General features: G+C 42.8%; 1 protein-coding gene across 6 annotated transcripts in view; it reads right to left on the bottom strand.

Moving 5' to 3' along the window:
* The window catches only part of crtc3 (CREB regulated transcription coactivator 3), a 78,533-nt gene that overhangs the window by 41,144 nt on the left and 15,193 nt on the right, over positions 1–22,196 (bottom strand). For all 6 annotated transcript variants that reach the window (XM_055921806.1, XM_055921809.1, XM_055921803.1 and 3 more), the window contains exons 3-4: positions 21,170–21,301; positions 6,459–6,520 (exon numbers count right to left, since the gene is read on the bottom strand). In XM_055921806.1, coding sequence (XP_055777781.1) covers positions 6,459–6,520; positions 21,170–21,301 — 194 coding nt within the window. The remainder of the gene's footprint in view (positions 1–6,458; positions 6,521–21,169; positions 21,302–22,196) is intronic.

The following is a 22,196-nucleotide window of genomic DNA, read 5'->3' as shown; positions in this document are numbered from 1 at the left end:
ATTTTGCACCAAATTGATAAACTCCTCCGGAGAGATCTAACAGGTCAGGCAGCCATACTTAGATGTGAGAGAACCACAACCCTAAAATAACAATCTGGAGGAGAGATAATGATAAAACCACTGCACTACATAGGGAATAGGGTGCCATTTGGGACGTAGCCAGGGACTGTGTGTGTGTGTGTGTGTGTGTGTGTGTGTGTGTGTGTGTGTGTGTGTGTGTGTGTGTGTGTGTGTGTGTGTGTGTGTGTGAACGGTGCAGTTCCTCTAGCTGCATATCTGTCGTGCTTGCCTGGCCCATGCTGCCAATCCCAAAGCATTGACCCCATTGGTCTCTAAGCCCACTGATCTGAAAGCAGGCTTTAGACAAGCCAGCAGCCTGCAATGCATCTCGACGCACTGGAGTGGTTTCACAACGCTAGACAGAGCACACACACACGTATGTGTAGTATACATACAGACCGCCATACAATACTAATGGTTACAAAACCTCCAAAGAAAAACACAGACATGTACACACACAGAAACACTTGCTATGTACACTCTGGATCTGCACTTCATCCTCTCGTAATTGTCTGTTTGATGACAGCCGGAGACACTAAGCCTGTGTGTAGACAGCGGACTCTGATCTGCTCTCTGGGGCGCGGACAGAGCTGAAAGGGTTAAGGGGATTTGTGGCCCGTCTCCAGGCAACCTGCCTAGGCGGTAATGCAGTGCAGATGTGGCCGGCGCTGTAAACACTTCCCACTCTGCTATCTCCCCCGAGATGGACCAGCACTGGAGCATCTGTCTCCCAGACTCAGACTGAATCTCAGCAACAAGACCACAGAGTCAAACGGAGACACATTAACAAAATCAATTCAACTACAAAAACAGTGACCGATCCAAACTGACAGCCACAAAACAGACACCACCACCACTACCAGACCCTTATTGACACAGACCTGAAATACTACCAGATCGATACACTCCCAAGAACTACACACTCACAGACCGAATGCTGCCTTCTCATCAGTGTTGATCTGTGTAAGAGCATCTGCTTAATGACCAAAACGCCAAATGTATTTTCCATTATCTAGGAAGAACAGACCACCCCACAGCCCAGATCTGCTGCCGCCCACTGAAACACATTCTGACGCTAGATGGTTTCAATACAAAATGTCCCTGTTCATAGCCTGTAGATGAGAACTTCTTAGGTCAAGGAAAACATCTAAAGAGGAAACTACTTCCCATTGGCCTTTGAAGAATGTAACATGGCATGGGCACTACTACCACCACAACACATGTAAGAACACAACCTCAGGGTCAAAAATAGAACAAGGGCTATATCAACAAACACCAAGGTCCGGTGTGCATGAAATTCAGCCATCCAACAGTGGACTGACAGTCAGCAGACGCAAAGCTAACTGCTAAGTAGCTAGTTCTACTTTGTTGGGGTAAGGTGAAGTTGCCTCTAGGTGCTGGTCTTGGGTCAGTTTTGTATTTTCCCCATTAATGGTTAAGGTTAGGATTCGGGAAGGTGATCCTAGATCTGTACTTACAGCACTAATGTGGAGGGCAAAGGTCTGCTGGGACCCCTGCTTCTCAACTGGTGGATCAGAAGCCACTTGTGGCTGATTCCTTCTGGGTCACAGCAGGTTGTTGTGGTTATTCTGTCGGTCACAGAAACTTACACCCCCCAAGCGTCCTTTGTTTTACATGAGAGCCTGCAGCTGATGCAGACACCCATACACCAAGCTCCGACGCAAAACATTCTTGTCAGTGGGTGTCTATTTTCCATGCTAGACTGTGCAATCATGTGTTGCTGGTATTATGCCCATGTGAACTCCGTGTCAGTGTCGATGGCCCCATCTGCCTTGTGATTTCACAGGATGGGACTCAACTGCATACTCCTCGCATCCTCTCTCCTCACCTTCTCACAACCCATTGGAGGAAAAGGTCAGAAGGGAGGGACCTCTGGCTTTCTCATCCAATGGGTTTTGAGGCAGCGAGGATAGGGGACGCGAGGAGTATGCAATTGAGATTCTTCCTTAGTTTCCTTCTGCTGTGACCCAGAAGGAATCGGCCACAAGTGGCTTCTGATCCACCACAAGTGGCTTCTGATCCACCACAAGTGGCTTCTGATCCACCACAAGTGGCTTCTGATCCACCACAAGTGGCTTCTGATCCACCACAAGTGGCTTCTGATCCACCACAAGTGGCTTCTGATCCACCACAAGTGGCTTCTGATCCACCACAAGTGGCTTCTGATCCACCACAAGTGGCTTCTGATCCACCACAAGTGGCTTCTGATCCACCACAAGTGGCTTCTGATCCACCACAAGTGGCTTCTGATCCACCAGTTGAGAAGCAGGGTCGCAGCAGACCTATGCCCTCCACATTAGTGCTGTTGCTCACAATACCAGTATCTACCATACTGCATAACATGAAGCAGACTAAACTATATGGTCCTTTAAAACTCTTGAGTAACGCAGCGGTCTAAGGCACTGCATCTCAGTGCAAGAGGCGTCACTACAGTCCCTGGTTCGAATCCAGGCTGCATCACATCCGGCCGTGATTGGGAGTCCCATAGGGCGGTGCACAATTGGCCCAGCGTCGTCCGGGGTAGGCTGTCATTGTAAATAAGACTTTGTTCTTAACTGACTTACCTAGTTAAATAAAGGCTAAATAAAAAATATTAAAAGCCCAGTACAGTCAACATTCTGTATTTCCTGTATTTTGTATCATCTTGTACAACAGCGGATGAAAGTAACACTGTTAAAGTGTGAAAAATTGTGATCAGTGTTATTTCCTGAAACAGTGCAGTTGCACAATAGTTGCTCATTGAAAACACAATCTTCACAGAAAGCAGATTCATAGCCAATCTTGGCCTTTCTCCATTTCCCTACACCCACATTAACATCTACTAAATATGTGTATGCCACCAATAACATTTGACTTGATGGCAGGGGCCACCACTGAAAAGCACTTCAAATACAAGACAGACCCAAATTACTGCCAGATCGTCTCACCAAACTAGCTTGAGCTTCACAGTGACTTTGAGGGAAAATAAATATACTGAACAGAAATATAAATGCAACAATTAAAGATTTTACTGAATTATCAGTCAAATTAAAACAAATCATTAGGCCCTAATCTATGGATTTCACATGGATGGGCAGGGGTGCAGCCATGGGGAGCCAGGCCCAGCCAATCAGAATTAGTTTCTCCCCACAAAAGGGCTTTATTACAGACAGAAATCCCCCCCCAACCCCTTCAGACGAGCACGCAGGTGAGAAAGCCAGATGTGGAGGTCCTGGGCAGGCGTGGTTACACGTGGTCTGCGGTTGTGAGGACAGTTGGACATACTGCCAAATTCTCTAAAATGACATTGGAGGCAGCTTGTGGTAGAGAAATTAACATTCAATTCTAGAGCAACAGCTCTGGTGGACATTCTTGCAGTCAGCATGTCAATTGCAAAATCCCTTAAAGCTTGAGACATCTGTGGCATTGTGTTATGACAAAAGTGCACATTTTAAAGTCGCCTTTTATTATCCCCAGCACAAGGTGCTGAAAAGGTGCTGAAAAATGCTCACTAATAGGGATGTAAACAAATGTGTGTGTACAGAACATTTCTGGGATTTTTTATTTCAGCTCATGAAACCAACACTTTACATGTTGCGTTACTATGTTTGTTCAGTGTACAAACTTAAGATGTTATGTTTTCCTTCATCAGTTAACATTAAGTGGTGACATGAGAATCGAGACCCAGAAAGGATCAAAAACGCACAACCCAGCCAGACTTCCAATCACACCAAGTTCAGCAGACAGTCAATGTGGTGGAAAACTCCAACAACTGAAAATATTAACTATAAACAGTGGAGTCACAGATGAACTGGAACAGATTGCAGAGCTCGCTTCACCCTTTGACCCTACCGAGAGCACCAAAAAACAGAGAGGGACGGATGTGACCTTAACACACGCGGTGCACACAGTGGTCAGAGCCAACACTGAGGGGAGCATATCCCTGTAACACTGTGTAGTGGAGCGGGAGGCTAGGATTGGCCAGCAGAGCCATGGAGGGGTTAGTGCCAATAATGCTGAGTGAGAAAGGAAGATGGAGAGAGAGGAGGGAGAGAGAGACTGAAATACAATGTTCAATTATGTCATTTATATTTCATGGGGCGAGAAACCTTAAAGAAAGAGAGAGAGGGAGAGAGAGAGAGCGAGGAAAGGATAGAGATATGGAGAGATATCTAAAAGAAATACATAAAAGAGGAGAGAGAACGCAATATAGAGAGAGATCGGTAAGCTGGCCACACAACTCTGTCCTTGAGGGGTGGAAGTGTGTTAGTCAGAGAAGAATGCATGTGGTTAGTACATGGGTGGACACCAGGGCCTCTGGTCCAGTAGTGAGAAGCATTAAGACATAGACATCAATAACACACAGACATTTAACACTGCATCAATACAAGGCATTAACAACATGTCTTTCAGCAACCACAAAAACAAGAGAGTCATTCAATCAATCCAAAGAATATGGTGAAACAGAGCCTTAACGTGAGGACCTCAAAGACATTCATCATTAGCCAATTCACTTTTGCTCATATGATGTATTCTATACTGTGTAGCTAGCATGTAACATAATGCCTAGGATTGCTTGGTTTGCTGAAAATCCATTGGGTGGCCTCTGGAAGCACTTGATTACCAGCCATCTGAATGAGGGATGTACTCATAAAACACTGGTTACCAAGTCAACACGTTTAACCAGTTCAGGGCAGTAACTGAAGAGAGGGAGTGGGAAGAGTTGTGTTTGTCTGCCGAGGCTGAATGCTCCAAAACAAAAACATCACTGTTCAATGTCTAAGGGTTAAATATGGTCCAATTTGATCTAATAAGTTAGCCCCAAGGGAGACGTTGAGATTCTTAAAAAGGAAAACACTGAAGTATAAATACACTGAAATCCTGATTTAATGTCCTAACGCAGTCAGATTCAGATTCATAACCTTATTTTTCAACTAAAACATAGGGCCACCTTCTCTGGTTTTATTGTTTGTGTGTGTAATTAGCGATGCTTCAGAAATGTCTTTACATAAACAATTTGGTTAAACAGTAATAGAGGCTCTGTCAAAAAGTTTAAAACTTGAACAACACTTAATCTTGTTCAACCAAACCCAATCAGATTTTATCTAGGCTATCACTATCCCACAACGGGTCAATTGTGATGGAGCCAAGAGGCAGTGTGAATCAATCCCAACCCAAATCCACAGAGTAAATGTGTGTCCCCGTGTGTTTGTGTAGCACATGCCTGTGTGTATGATGCACATGGTACTCCCTCCCTGCTCTTTCTGGGAAGACAAGGTCACGGCAACATCTGTTTGCTCGGTCAGGAGGTTTGTCGTCACAGGCCAACCTGTTTTTGTCTGTCAACAACGACATGAGGGTGTGGACCTGCCGACCTACACACTGATCTTGGGACAGTTGGATTTCCCCCACTATTGGTTAAGGTTAGGATTGGGGAGGGGAATGACACTGTCCTCCAGTACAGTACAGTAAGAGCAAAGATGGAGACCATGTGTGTCCATGCTGGGACTCAGAAGCTGCAGTTCTACGGGGGTGAGAGGAGGCGGCAGGGCGACTGGCAGCCGGCCAAGCCAACATTCAAAACACACAACTGTATAGAGAGAGAGAGGAAGAGAGAGCGGGAGAGGGAGGGGCTCGGCTAAGCCCTTTATTGCAGGGCTGCAATTCACTGCCTTGTAAACACTGGAGGGAGAGAAAACTGTCCAGTAATTACACTGCTGCCTTCTCTAGGTAGGTAAAACCAGGCAGGCAGTTTAACTGAACACACGCATGCACACACATGGCAGTGGTACCTAACGAGCATTAATAAGCCATGCCATTATCAAATTTTCAGCAAACGGTGTTGATTTCCCCTTTAAGCTGGAGATACTTAAGCAAAGCACAGTAGGAACGCAAAGACTTGTGGGCCGGATTCACCCTGTGACAGCAATGAGTCACAACAGCGGCAGGTAGAGCATTAGAATGACGGCGTCTGACCTTTAAACCAAAAGGCTATCTGTCAGAAGCACCTCTGTAGACGCGTGGCCCACCCGGGTGCCCCACGTGGCAACCTGATCCCTTCACTGAGCATCTCTGAGTAGATACAATGGCTGCATCTCAGATGGCCCTGGTCAAAAGTAGTGCACTATATAGTCACGAGCCCTTGGCCCTGGTCAAAAGTAGTGCCCTATAGAAGGGATAATGTGCCATTTGGGATGCAACCAATGCTTAATGCAAATCTACCTGCTGTACAAGGGTATTACTGGGCCACTGATTATCACAATCTTGATTCAGAGTACGTTAAAGTAGCTGTCCAGTGTTCCATGTCTATCAAAAATTACAATTATGTTAAAAACAGCTTTTTTTGTTAGTTGTTTTTACACAGCATTACAAATACTAGTATCTGTAAAGCCACTCACCTTCTCCAGTTGTTGTCTGGCGGAGGGGACAGGTACACTGTTCCGTACGGGGAGCTCTCCATGTGGGGCTCAGTCAAGGAAACTACAATAATGGAACACAACTCTGCCATAACAAAACATCACATTTCATGCATTTCTAAATAACAGTGGACTACATTTCCTATCAGTAAAACTACTTAACTATTCTATTACTACATTCTAGTCTAATTCCTTGTTTGATTCAAATTGAGTGTGAGATTGCATATTCTACCTAGATTAAAGATTTCTCTATACACGCACACGTAATATGGGACTGTATAAACACATGCAGCAAGTACAAAAAAATTTACACTCAGAAAAATGTTCATTACAAAGCACAGCGGAGTGGGCGGCTGGTGTTAGGTTCTGTGAACAATATGGCTGCCTGGACTAGTCCCAACTACCGGAGCGGAGTTCCTGACATTGTCTAGAGAGCAGCAGGGAGTGAAGTAATGTAGAGTCAGACTATAGACGGCTTTAGACCTTCAGTTAGACTCATCTCACTCTCATGAAAGTAAGGTACGGTAAGCTTTTCATTGAGAAAGGACAGGCGGAACTCACTCAATAGCAAAATAGGACTTGATTCTATCAAGTTCTAGCTAGTTTAAAAAACAAGTTTCAGGCCAAAAAGCCATCATTAGATGGTTCAAGTGTGGAGACAACGATACCAGACAAATTAGTGCATCTACAAATATGTTCCTCTAGCAGCCAAACGGCTTTAAAAAAAAAAGTTTATCATTAAGAAGCCTACCAGTAAGCAGAAATGATGCACCATTAGCACACACACTGATTTTCTAAATGTATTTCTAAATCAAACAGAAACTTAACTAAATAAATATTTTGGAGTGCCTCCCATCTCTAATAGGGACTTAGACTACTCTCATTACCAGCCATCATTTGTACAGGGTCTGGCTAAATGAAGTCATGTCTACAGAGTGACTGGCTGGCTGGGGCAGATGGAGCCTGGTGCCCTCCTGGTGCCCTCCTGGCAACCCCTAGCACAGATCTCCTTCAGTGACTCTGGCTCGCTGCAATCAGGAGAAAAGCTACCTAGTTTGAAAACCAAAACACCACACACACTAAGGGCTGGGCAATATATCACAGTCATTTGAATGTGTTTCTGTGCGATATTCCAAATGCCTGGAAAACGAATCCTCAATTTGTCACGCGCGGTACTGCTAACAGCATTTTAGCCAGACTGTTATACTAGCTGTCTAGTCAGTGTTTCCTATATAAATTATATAACAAACTGTCAACTCATTTTGAGGAATAAGTTGGGTCAGTAGATTTCAACATGTGAACAAAGTAGAGGCTAGCATGCTGTTCAGTTGGAGACGGACAGAAAGGTGTGGTCATACCAATTCAACTGTTCTACCTTGTTAGATAGCAAACAGGTCCAAGTAGGCTACATTTCAAATATAAAGATTAGTTGTCTACTCACTAGCACATGGGCTTGTGCTTGAGTGTGTTTATGAGACCGGTGTTAATTATCTAGAATGCCTGCTACAACAAGTTAGTCATTATGAATGAATGTGCATTATGCATGGTTGTGGTTACATTTGTAACAAAAAAGTTATTTTTCATAGACAGACTTGAAAGACAGATCAGTGATTATTACAAAAAAGCAGGTTAAACTATTTTAATAAAATTATTATTCTGTTTTATGGATGTGCAAGGCTTATATTTAGGATTAGTATAATTTCACAAATCCTGAATTTATTTGTTTATCGCTGACTGTTTGAAATGAAATGTATTTGAACTTTAAATTGTACAACAAAGCTTATTTAGCAATATACTGTATATTGTGAATTGCCCATAAATCCAAGAAAAACTTTTTTTATATGATTTTTGACCATAATCTCAGACCAGTGTATGAGAGGACATAATGGAAGGAGATCCTGTCCCAACAGGTTATTTCAGTCCAGTCTGCATTAAGGCAATCAGAATTGTACTCTAGATCAGGGGTACTCAAACTTTTTAGGGCCAGGGACCCTATTTGTGATAGCAAATTCATCAACTAGTGAGATTTATAAAAAATTTAAAACATTAAAAAGCTTACAAGGACTTATACTTCGGCAGTGCATGGCTGGACGAACCAAGTCTCAGGCCCTGGGAAAGAACATTTTAAAAGCCTGCCTCTTGGGATCAGAGAACATTTAGCAGTGTTCAAGTTAATTTACATCAATTCTACACATTTTTGTCATGGGGCAGAGAGATGGTGTTGTTGTTGCAGCCTGAAAAGCTAATATCCTGCCAGTCTACACATTGTGACGAGGTAAAGAGAAAACGTTGCATTTTAAAGCATTTATGTAAGAAAATAATTAGGGAACAGAATCAGTATCAAGTTGAACACTGTATAAATTGGTAGAATGTATTTATTTGAACCTTTATCTAACTAGGCAGGTCAGTTAAGAACAAATTCTTATTTACAATGACGGCCTAGGAACAATGGGTTAACTGCCTTGTTCAGGGGCGAAACGACAGATTTTTACCTTGTCAGCTCGGGGATTTGTTCTAGCAACCTTTCGGTTACTTGTAATTGTTAGTATTATTCATATTAAAAAGTGTGTTTTATTATTTGTTTTAAATATTTTGAGATCTGGACTCCGGAGGTACTGCAGGGGGTCCTCACAATCTCACAGCGATACGCCATCACATCTGGTTTACACTTAGTGGGACTATCATCTGTTATTCAACAGGCCAATGACCCCAAAACACACCTCCAGGCTGTGTTAGGGCTATTTGACTAAGGAGAGTGATTCAGTGCTGTAATCAGATGATCTGACCACCACAATCACCCGACCTCAACCCAATTGACATGGTTTGGGATGAGTTCGACAGCAGAGTGAAGGAAAAGCAGCCAACAAGTGCTAAGCATATGTAGGAACTCCTTCAAGACTATTGGAAAAGCATTCCAGGTGACTACCTCATAAAGCTGGTTGAGAGAATGCCAAGAGAGTGCAAAGCTGTCATCAAAAGCAAAGGGTGGCTACTTTGAAGAATCAAAATTATATTTTGATTTGTTTAACACTTTTTTGGTTACTACATTATTCCAAATGCGTTTCATAGTTTTGATGTCTTCACTATTATTCTACAACGTAGAAAAGAGTAAAAAATAAAGAAAAACCCTTGAATAAATAGGTGTGTCCAAACTTTTGACTGGTACTGTGTATGTATATACGTATATACACATACACACCTGAATTTGAGAATACCTGCTCTAGAGATCAAGGAGAGTAACCCTCTCCCTGGACTGAAATTACTGATTCATAATTTAGAGATGACTGCTCTGCTCACTGTCTGTGACCACAAACAAGAACAACTAGGACACAAGTATTATTACATTATTATTATTATTATATTAAGAGAAATTGCCGATGTGGCTCAGCCGACATTTCAAATCAAAGTTTATTGGTGGCATACACAGATTTCCAGATGTTAATCACAGGTGCAGCTAAATGTTTGTGTTTCTAGCTTCAACAGTACAGTAACATCCAACAATGTAACAACACACACAATCCAGACAAATAAAAAACCAGAAGGAGGAATGTCAGAGACCGGAATATAAATATAATGTATATACATTTATAAAACGGGTTGGTTTGAGCCCTGAATGCTGATTGGCTGAAAGCCGTGGTATATCAGATCGTATACCATGAGTATGACAAAACATTTATTTTACTGCTCTAATTATGTTGGTAACCAGTTTAAAAAAGCAATAAGGTACCTTGAGGGTTTGTGATATATGGCCAATATACCACTCCACGTTGCGTCGTGCATAAGAACAGCCATTTACCACTCCCCCTCGGGCCTTATTGCTTAAATATATAATGGTGTGTATGGACAGTATATGAATAGAAAAAAGGTGTGTACAGTGCAATTTTTTATTTTTTTATTTAACCAGGTAAGTTGACTGAGAACACGTTCTCATTTGCAGCAACGACCTGGGGAATAGTTACAGGGGAGAGGAGGGGGATTAATGAGCCAATTGTAAACTGGGGATTATTAGGTGACCATGATGGTTTGAGGGCCAGATTGGGAATTTAGCCAGGACACCGGGGTTAACACCCCTACTCTTACGATAACTGCCATGGGATCTTTAATGACCTCAGAGAGTCAGGACACCCGTTTAACGTCCCATCCGAAAGACGGCACCCTATACAGGACAGTGTCCCCAATCACTGCCCTGGGGCATTGGGATATTTTTTAGACCAGAGGAAAGAGTGCCTCCTACTGGCCCTCCAACACCACTTCCAGCAGCATCTGGTCTCCCATCCAGGGTCTGACCAGGACCAACCCTGCTTAGCTTCAGAAGCAAGCCAGCAGTGGTATGCAGGGTGGTATGCATAAACTAAGCTTTACATAATATATAGGTGTAGATAGATATCACTGAGTGGAAAGCTCTCGCTGCAACGACAGGACATGTGATGATCATAATATAATAATATGCTGCAAGGCAACTTACAGCAGTGTGTCCATTCATTTTTCATATGTGAAGCCTGGAGCAATTGTCACAGACAGACATTTGTCTTGGTCAGCCTAAGGGTAACGCAGTGCAATTTAAAAAAGGACTAGCATCCTGCCTATAGCCTAACCCTGAAAGCTCTGAAAAACAAGAACACGGTGCGGTCCTCTTAATAGGCCAGCTGACATGGCTGATTAGAAGACAGGGATTAGCAAAACATGTTCTACGTTGATGTGATCAATAAAGTTACATAACAACGCAACATTATGACATGCATGTTCCTGGTCCGCAAAGACAGGAGGAACGGATGGATTACCACTGGGGGGAGATCTGCTCACTGATAATAACGCTCAAAGTGGACTGCTAATGCAGACAGAGAGAGAGACAAAGAATGCTGGAGAGAAAGGATGAGAGAGCGAGAGAGAAGAAATTAAGGTACAAAGAAAGACAGATGGCAAGGTAGAGAAAGAAAGAAAATAGACAGGAAATGGATTGGTAGAGGAAGATGGAGAAAGAGGTAGAGGGAGGAAAAGAGAAAAGCATTCACACTGAAAACTTTGTCCACCCTCTTCAATACATTTGTCATTTAGCAGATGCTCTTATCCAGAGTGACTTAAGGTTAGGGTTAAGTGCCTTGCTCGAGGGTACGTCGACAGATTTTTCAATGATATATATGGTTTATTTTGCCCCAGCTTTGTTTTTTAAATAAAAAAGCACCATTAGATTAACTGAATACTTCGGTGTCGTGGTCATCTTCAGCTTTTGAATGATCCATAAATAAACAGCCAGCAGGTAGCCTAGCGGTTAAGAGCGTTGGATCGAGCAGACTAGGTGCTCTGAGAGTTGCATCACATTAATATATATTTATTCAACCTTTTCTTTTTCCATAAGGAGTTCCTTACTGTTCAAGTCTGTGTGCATCAAGTTATAGTTATGCAGATGTTTCAGTTCTTGCCTTGAAGGCTTGTCCAACTTACATAAAACTGGAGAATTAAAAGAATAGCCGAGAACTTGACTGAACGTGGTAGTTACTGTTGCTAGCAGATCAAGTTCTGGGAAGTTGTCTATTGTTGGTCTTGGAGACAGAAGGGTGTGTGTGAGAAAGGGAAAGAGGAGAGAAGGGGGAAAAGAGTGTGTGTGTGTGTGTGTGTGTGTGTGAGAAAGCGAGAGAGAAAGGGGGATAGTGTGTGCGTGATCTCTCCGGGCTTCAGCAGCAGAGAGGAAGTCTTTCATTTGGATGGATATTGAGTTGCATGTTCCATCCCCCATAATTCATCAGGATGACTCCCTGGCAGCCTGTGGCAAACAGGGTGCTGGTAAGTTATTCCGAGTGAGACGTGAGACACGCACACACACATAAAATAAACGTATACACACAAATGATCCCTCTGCTCCAGTATGTCCAGTATGAGAGAAAGGGACTAGAGTACACACAGTAAGTAGTATGCTCTTCTGGACATCACAGTACTTGGGTGAAAACCCATACCATCTCATTTACAACAGTGCCAGAAAACCCATACCATCTCATTTACAACAGTGCCAGAAAACCCATACCATCTCATTTACAACAGTGCCAGAAAACCCATACCATCTCATTTACAACAGTGACAATTTTACAAAAAAATTAAATACAGTATGTCTACACACACAGGAGTTTCAAAAAAGCTTAACTTCATTTTTAGGGGAATTTTAAAGCGTCAGCATGCTTCACTTCGGCTGGAGCCCAGCCGTAGGCGAACCGAACCAGTGTGCTAGCATACTCCCTTAATAGACCTTCGCTTGAAAAACAAGAAAAAGTGCCAATAGTCATTTTTGTCCCTTTTGAGACACCGTAGCCAGTATACACTTACTCAAAATAGTTAGAATTAATCTAAGATAAAATTAATGACAGATTTCTTTAGTTTATGTTTTTGCAGTCGGGCAATTTTTCATCTGACTAGGATGTCTGGTGCAGTATTTCTCAAGTGAAAGCATGTGCATTAGGACAAGTCGTCTCTCGTTGAATGACAACAGGCACTTCATTGAAGAACCTCTACTGTTGACCAATCGCCGAAAAGGGGGTAGACTTCGGCTTGCCTCGAGAGAAAAAAAAAATGTTGTGCACCCGAACAGAACCGTTTCGTCTGGGAAGCATGCAGACGCCTTCATACAAACATTTCAACTAAAAGCCTTCTTCAGTTCATTCAGTTAGTAAACCCACGGAGTGAAGGGTGTTGAAATAAACGAGAGAAATGGGAGGATAGTCAAGAGTCTATAGTGTAGTAGTAGGTTAGTAAAACAACTACAGTACAGTCCAACCACTGCTGCTAAAATCTACAGTGCTTCAGAAAACCCTGAGTAAAGAGAGCAAAGTGGGGATGAAAAGGAGAGGATGTTCTAGAAGAGTGGGCGTAGTGAAATCTCCTCGGCTCTCTTTCACCGCCTGTCTGATCTTGGCAGACTTGACCAGTCCGACTCGAATGAAAAACAAGCTCCGACTGTGAGGGACATCTGGCGTGTAGAGGGGGGGGGGGGGGGGAAATTGCCTGCAGAGTGAAAACACATTTTGGCTGGAGGATACTCCTCTGCCCCGGCCTCTTCCTTCTCCCAGTGTGAAGATCATATGCTGCAGGGTGCTGCTGACTCAGTATCCAGACCTCAAACACACACACTGGAGCAACCTCTATTTACACAAACAAAAGGGCCTGTTTGCACACAGAGCCAAAAACCAGGAGAGCCTACTACTGTTAGTCCCTTCCTCTCCAGAGATACTGACTCAACACTATAAACGTCATCTACTACAGCGACTGAAATGACTGCAAAACTTAAGAGCTGCAGTTTTTTTAAGAATGGGTGGCAAGGAATAAGTTTGTCCCAAATACAATGTTTAAAACAAAATAAAAATATATTCAGGACTAATCATTCACTAAACCTTGCAATGAATAATGTGGAAATTGAGCAAATGAATGTGACAATTGCATGGAGTAACCCTGGATTGTAAACTGTCATGGTCAAAACATGTTGATACAACAGTAGCTATGATGGGGAGAAGTCTGTCCATAATAAAGCGTTACTCTACCTTAACAGCACTATCAACAAGACAGGTCCTACAGGCCCTAGTGTTGTCACACCTGGACTAGTGTTCAATAATGTGGTCAGGTGCCACAAAGGGAGGCTTGGGGAAATTACAATTGTCTCAAAACAGGGCAGCACGGCTGGCCCTTAGATGTACACGGGGAGCTGAAGTTAATGATATGCATGTCAATCTCTTATGGAGAGACTGACTTCATCACTACTTGTTTTTGTAAGAAGTGTTGACATGCTGAATGCACCGAGCTGTCTGTTTAAACTACTAGCACACAGCTCAGACACCCATGCATACCCCACAAGACATACCACCAGAGGTCTCTTCACAGTCCCCAAGTCCAGAACAGACTATGGGAAGCACACAGTACTACATAGAGCAATGACTACATGGAACTCTATTCCACATCAGGTAACTGATGCAAGCAGTAGAATCAGATAAATACAAAAATACACCTTATGAAACAGCAGGGACTGTGAAGAGACACACACACACACAGGTACAGACACACACAGGTACAGACACACGCACATTGAAATAACTTTATACATTTTGTATTGTAGATATGTAGTGGTGTAATAATGTTATATGATATACTGTTTTAGCTATGTGTAATGTAAGCGCCTTAATGTGTTTGGACCCCAGGAAGAGTAGCTGGTACCTTGGCAGCATCTAATGGGGATCCCTAATAAATACAAATACTGGAGCGGAGGGAATGTGTGTGTGTGTGTGTGTGCTGTGTGTGTGTGCTAGAGGTCGACCGATTGTAATTTTTCAACACCGATACCGATTATTGGAGGACCACAAAAGCCGATGCCGATTAATCGACCGATATATAAAAAAATGTATTTGTAATAATGACAATTACAACAATACTGAATGAACACTTATTTTAACTTAATATAATACATCAATAAAATCAATTTAGCCTCAAATAAAATGAAACATGTTCAATTTGGTTTAAATAATGCAAAAACAAAGTGTTGGAGAAGAAAGTAAAAGTGCAATATGTGCCATGTAAAAAAGCTAACGTTTAAGTTCCTTGCTCAGAACATATGAAAGCTGGTGGTTCCTTTTAACATGAGTCTTCAATATTCCCAGGTAAGAAGTTTTAGGTTGTAGTTATTATTGGAATTATAGGACAATTTCTCTCTATACGATTTGTATTTCATATACCTTTGACTATTGGATGTTCTTATAGGCACTTTAGTATTGTCAGTGTAACAGTATAGCTTCCATCCCTCTCCTCGCCCCTACCTGGGCTCGAACCAGGAACACAACGCCAACAGCCACCCTCGAAGCAGCGTTACCCATCGCTCCACAAAAGCCGCGGCCCTTGCAGGGCAAGGGGAACAACCACTCCAAGTGAAAACGCTATTAGCGCGCACCCCGCTAACCCGCTAACTAGCTAACCATTTTACATCGGTTACGCCAGCCTTATCTCGGGACTTGATAGGCTTGAAGTCATAAACAGCTCAATGCTTGAAGCACAGCGACGAGTTGCTGGCAAAACGCACAAAAGTGCTGTTTGAATGAATGCTTACGAGCCTGCTGGTGCCTACCATCGCTCAGTCAGACTGCTCTATCAAATCATAGACTTAAATATAACATAATAACACAGAAATACGAGCATTAGGTCATTAATACGGTCGAATCCGGAAACTATCATCTCGAAAACAAGACGTTTATTCTTTCAGTGAAATACGGAACGGTTACGTATTTTATCTAACGGGTGGCATCCATAAGTCTAAATATTCCTGTTAACATTGAAGGTTGTGCAATGTATGTCATAATTACGTAAAATTCTGGCAAATTAGGCGGCCCAAACTGTTGCATATACACTGACTCAGCGTGCAATGAACGCAAGAGAAGTGAAACAATTTCACCTGGTTAATAGTGTCTGCTAACCTGGATTTCTTTTAGCAAAATATGCAGCTTTAAAAATGTATACTTCTGTGTATTGATTTTAAGAAAGGCATTGATGTTTATGGTTAGGTACACATTGGAGCAAGACAGTCCTTTTTCGCGAATACACACCGCATCGATTACATGCAACGCAGGACACGCTAGATAAACTAGTAATATCATCAACCATGTGTAGTTAACGAGTGATTATGACTGACTGTTTTTTATAAAGATAAGTTTAATGCTAGCTAGCAACTTACCTTGGCTTCTTACTGCATTCGCGTAACAGACAGTCTCCTCGTGGAGTGCAATGTAATCAGGTGGTTAGAGCGTTGGACTAGTTAACTAAGGTTGCAAGATTGAATCCCCGAGCTGACGATGTAAAAATCTGTCATTCTGCCCCTGAACAAGGCAGTTAACCCACCATTCCTAGGCCGTCATTGAAAATAAGAACGTGTTCTTAACTGACTTGCCTAGTTAAATAAACATGAAATAAAAAGGTGTAAAAAAAATAACCACACAAAAAAATAAATTTAAATTACATTTTAAATTTTTTTTTTTTATTTTTTTTATTTTTTTTTTAAATCGGCCAAATCAGTGTCCAAAAATACCGATTTCCGATTATTATGAAAACTTGAAATCGGCCATAATTAAATCGGCCATTCCGATTAATCGGTCGACCTCTAGTGTGCACGCTTTTATTTTAAGAGTGTGTTGTGTTGCGCACGCGCCTCACTGAATAACTAATCAACACTCTTTACTACAGGCTAACAGGGAGTTGACCAGATGAAATATCCTTCAAAACCAAAGACTTCCTCTCTCTCTGCTGCTGCAACATGGCGAGATCACACACGCGCACACACAGAGTGACACAAACACACACTCCCCCTTTCTCTCTCGCCTTCAAACACACTCTTCCCCCCTCTCACACACTGCCGTCTGTCTCCAAGACAACTTCCCAGAACTTGATCTGCTAGCAACAGTTACTACTACATTCTCAGTCAAGTTCTCAGCCATTCTTTTAATTCTCCAGTTATGTAACTTGGACAAGCCTCCAAGGCAAGAACATCTGCACAACATAAAAACTTGATTCACGTAAGGAACTCTTATGAAAATGAGAAAAGGCTGAATAAATACATATTAAAAGTGATTCAACTCTCAGAGCGGGGGACCAAATATTAGGAGTAGTTGCAGAGTTAAGATTGGGGGAGTAAGCTGATCCTAGATCTGTGCCTGCTGGTCATGGCGGCCAGTCCCCTTTAATGGCGGAAGGGAGCTGCAAGAGTCATACAGGGAGATGGTCAGTATAGGATTACAACCAGCAAAATGAGTGCGATGTCACAGTGTAGGACTACAACTAGCCAGTACGTACATACGTCACAGTGTAGCATTACAACTAGCCAGTACGTACGTCACAGTGTAGGCCTACAACTAGCCAGTACGTCACAGTGTAGCATTACAACTAGCCAGTACGTATGTATGTCACAGTGTAGGCCTACAACTAGCCAGAACGTACGTACGTACATACGTCACAGTGTAGGACTACAACTAGCCAGTACGTACGTATGTCACAGTGTAGCATTACAACTAGCCAGTACGCGTGTCACAGTGTAGGACTACAACTAGCCAGTACGTACGCATGTCACAGTGTAGCATTACAACTAGCCAGTACGTACGTCACAGTGTAGGACTACAACTAGCCAGTACGCATGTCACAGTGTAGGACTACAACTAGCCAGTACGTACGCATGTCACAGTGTAGCATTATAACTAGCCAGTACGTACGCATGTCACAGTGTAGCATTATAACTAGCCAGTACGTACGTCACAGTGTAGCATTACAACTAGCCAGTACGCATGTCACAGTGTAGGACTACAACTAGCCAGTACGCATGTCACAGTGTAGCATTACAACTAGCCAGTACATACGTATGTCACAGTGTAGTACTACAACTAGCCAGTACGTACGTATGTCACAGTGTAGGACTACAACTAGCCAGTACGCATGTCACAGTGTAGCATTACAACTAGCCAGTACATACGTATGTCACAGTGTAGTACTACAACTAGCCAGTACGTACGTATGTCACAGTGTAGGACTACAACTAGCCAGTACGCATGTCACAGTGTAGCATTACAACTAGCCAGTACATACGTATGTCACAGTGTAGTACTACAACTAGCCAGTACGTACGTATGTCACAGTGTAGGACTACAACTAGCCAGTACGTACGTATGTCACAGTGTAGCATTACAACTAGCCAGTATGTATGTCAGTGTCACTAGTGCTTACACAACACTGCAGCCTCAGACACTCTTCGCTCTCTTTTACACACTCACTGCATGTCCCACTCACACATTCTCTGATACATACTCTTCCACATTTTTTTACAGGCACAAACACTAATGCATGTAAACACTAACACTCCCTTACTCCAAGACCTAAAATGTGCTTTTTGGTCCACCAGCCACTGCAGATTTTTTTTTTCTTTTTAAATACCATCCACTCAGATTTTTTTTATAGCAGCCAGTGTTTTTTTTGCTAAAATTACATGAACACCAAAAACCTGATGAGCATATTTTGTAATGTTTCTAAAACAATAAAATGTAAGAAGTGGTATTGTTCCATATCTTTCCTTTTTTTATGAACCAAGTCTTAACGAAAATATCTCAGATGAGAAAACATTTCACCTGCTCCTCTAGGGCGGGTGGTTACCGTGGTAATGTGATGCGTGTCATGTTTTGTGCCTGTGAGATTGAGTCCGACTAGTATCCGTGTTGCTTCTCTTCCCTAGCAGTTGAACCTCAACAAAGCTTGTATACAGATACATTTAAGTAGCCAAGAAACAAGGACAAAGTCTCACTTCAGTAGACTTTAGTCTCAAGTAAATTAGACCAACTGTTATGCCTGTGCACAGCCCCCAGCCAGGTAGTGTTGCAGTACGACACAGATATACTTTGAAAACAGCTACTGACGCATTTATTCTGCTATAAATGTGATAATACTTTACTATTTTTATTCACAAATACGAGTGAAATGCTCACACTGTGGAGCCCTGACCACCCACCCACCAATGTGGCTGGTGAAATAGACATCTTAGCTACGGGTATTAATTTTAGGCCCTGCTTACTCACTTGCTCTTCCCCCCCACTTACAGTCTTTCTTTGCATCCAGTGTGAAAGAGTGCAACACAAGCACACCACACAGTTGAGTAGTGTATGAGAGAATATACTGGCTCAGAGACAGTGCTTGAAGAAAGGGTTTCTTAAGGTGCTGACAGAGTTAGTGTTTCCAAAGAAAGACCATCCTTTCACTACTGAGAATTTGAGCGTTAAGAGCTCGCAGACCCACTCCTACCTCAGTCCTCCTACTAACCCACACAGTTAGAAACCAAATATGTGCAGTTTGAAAACCTGCAATTCTACAAATTTTTCCATGGCACAGAGGCCCAATGACATGACTGTTTTGGATTTTTACATCCTCCCTGACTGTATAGTTTTTATTTTGGTGATTGTTAGTTCTCAAAGATGATCTTATAAAAAAAAAAAATGGCTCCATTATCATTCCTACATACACCTACTGGCCAGTTTATTAGGTACACCACCCAGTTCTCAAAAATGGATTGTTCTAACAGACATTGAGTCACGTGGCAGACCGGCATCGAGGCATTCAGTTACTGTTCGATTGAACGTTAGAATGGGCAAAACGACTGACCAAGCGACTTTGAGCATGGTATGATCGTTGGTGCCAGGCTCGCCGGATCCAGTACCTCAGAAACAGCTGCCCTCCTGGGCGTTTCACGCACGACAGTGTCTAGTGTTTATCGGGAATTTAAAAAAAAAAAAGAAAGTAAAACATCCAATCAGCAGAAGTCCTGTGGCCGGAAAACAGCTCGTTGATGAGAGGTCGAAGGAGAATGGCAAGAATCGTGCAAGCTAAAAGGTGGGCCACAAAGAGCCAAATAACCACGCAGTACAACAGTGGTGTGCAGATCAGCATCTTGGAGCGTAGAACTTGTTGAGGATGGGCTATTGCAGCAGATGACCACACCGGGTTCCGCTCCTACCAGCTAAAAACAAGAAGAAGCGGCTCCAGTGGGCACACAATCACCACTGGCCAATTGAGCAGTGGAAAAACATTGCCTGGAACATGACAGCGAGTTCAGTTTACTTGAGTAGCCTGCACAATCCCCAGATGGCTGTTCACAGCATGAATGTACCACCGTTCAATCTACAGCAACTGTGTGATGCCATCGCGTCAGCGTGGACAAACATCCCTGTGGAATGTTTCCGACACCTTGTAGAATGCCCCGAAGAATTCAGGCTGTCTGGAGGCAAAGAGGGGTCCGACAGGGCACTAGATGGGTGTACCTAATAAATTGGTCGGTAAGTGTGTCGCCTAAGTTTACTCTGAAAACATTACCATCCAGAAAATGTATTGTATTTATTTTATCAGTGGCGGCAGCGATTTAGCAGCAGTGGCTCGCCTCTGCTAAATGAATATAGGGGAATCACAACAGTAACACATACACTCTCCCATCCAAAATCTCCCACCAATGACCATTAAGCCGAACTGTCAGTGACTAGCACAATGTATTACATGTCATGTTTTTATAATGACTAACTGAGCCTTGGGCTTTAACAACGCTCTGCCCACACTAGCAAAGGTCAGCGAGCACACACAAATTCACACCACACACAAACCTGCCAAAAGGACTCACGGCAAACACCAACAGTGCAACCATCTTGCTAGCTGCTACAATATTTTACATTGTATTTGATTCCTTGTAAAAGAGACCTTGGTCTAAATGGTGACCCCCTGTTAAAACAAAGATAAAATAAATGCAATCAATAATTCCATAGATATGCATTTTAAGAGCACATCACATGCTGTGTAAGCTACACTGTAGTCCAATGGCACACCAAGGGTCGTGCAGCCCTCTGCATAGGCTACAACATGAACCTCTATGCTGAAATTCAGACGTAATGCATTGATTCACAGTTTGATAAATTATGGCATTTATTAGTTGTAAACCGTTGTCATCAGCTTTGTCAACATGCTTGTGAGAATTCTGACAGTTTAGAAGAAAAACACATTTCTGAGGGCCCCAGATGTTGTACTGGTACTAAGTGTTCTAATAGTTGCTACAGGTAAGTTCACTACGTACCACTGGTACAAATTTCTATATGCACAAGTTGCTACTAAATACTACTGGTAACTGGTTCCTACTGGTACTACTTGTGGTTGTGGAAGGATATCTGCCGTCCGTACTTGTCGATGGGTCGGCGGTGAGGCAGGTTAATGCGTTGGTTGCGGTCACGGTGCACCCTCTCTACCAGGCCATGGTGACGTGTCCCCCTGACACTGTCCAAGGCCCCTGGGAAGCCACCCTGAGGAAGAGGGACAGAGGGGGATGTTAATATGAGAGAGAGAGACAAAATATTTTGGCAACCAAATACCTGGTCTCCTGCCACAACCTGAGGGACAGTACGTAAGCAAAAAATGCTTCCATGCCATTACTATTCCATTATTAGAAATCATGTTACAACTAGTACCAGCATTACTTTAGTTATTATTCTCATTGTGGCTCTAGATATTATTAGAACTATTAAAATGTAATGCTATTATTAGAGAGACAGGGACAGACAGAAAGAGACAGGCTGGGGCAGAAAGAGAGAGAAAGTGACAGGCTGTGGCAGAGAGAGAGAGAGAGCGAGAGACAGGCTGGGGCAGAAAGAGAGAGAGCGAGAGACAGGCTGGGGCAGAAAGAGAGAGAGCAAGAGACAGGCTGGGGCAGAAAGGGAGAGAAAGCAACAGGCTGGGGCAGAGAGAAAGACAAGAATAAAAAAGCAAGAGGGAAAAAATGACAGCTTTAAATCATGTCTACAGTGTTTAGGTACTACACGACTAACAACCTACTTTAACTCCATGATTTCCGACGGATATCATTCATTAAAACACTCAAACCCTAACCAAAATGAAAACACTACAGTTACAATGAACGAGCACTAACAAATGATTAGGATCAAGTGCAGCCAGGTCCATTAAACCTGTACTAGCATCTCTAAGGAGGAAAGAGTCATGTTTTTCTACTGTGATATCAAGTCTGGTTTCTAGTTCTGCGTCCCAAATGCCACCCTAGTCCCTTTATTATGCACTACTTCTGACCAGGGCCCATAGGGATCTGGTCTAAAATAGTGCACTATAAAAAGAGAATAGGGTACCATTTGGAAAGCAACCCTAGACCTAGATCCCTAATCCCACCTCTCAAAAGAGCCATTCTTC

Source organism: Salvelinus fontinalis, chromosome 4 (genome assembly GCF_029448725.1).
Source record: "Salvelinus fontinalis isolate EN_2023a chromosome 4, ASM2944872v1, whole genome shotgun sequence".
NCBI lineage: Eukaryota > Metazoa > Chordata > Actinopteri > Salmoniformes > Salmonidae > Salvelinus > Salvelinus fontinalis.
This window is presented reverse-complemented; position numbering and strand designations above follow the sequence as displayed.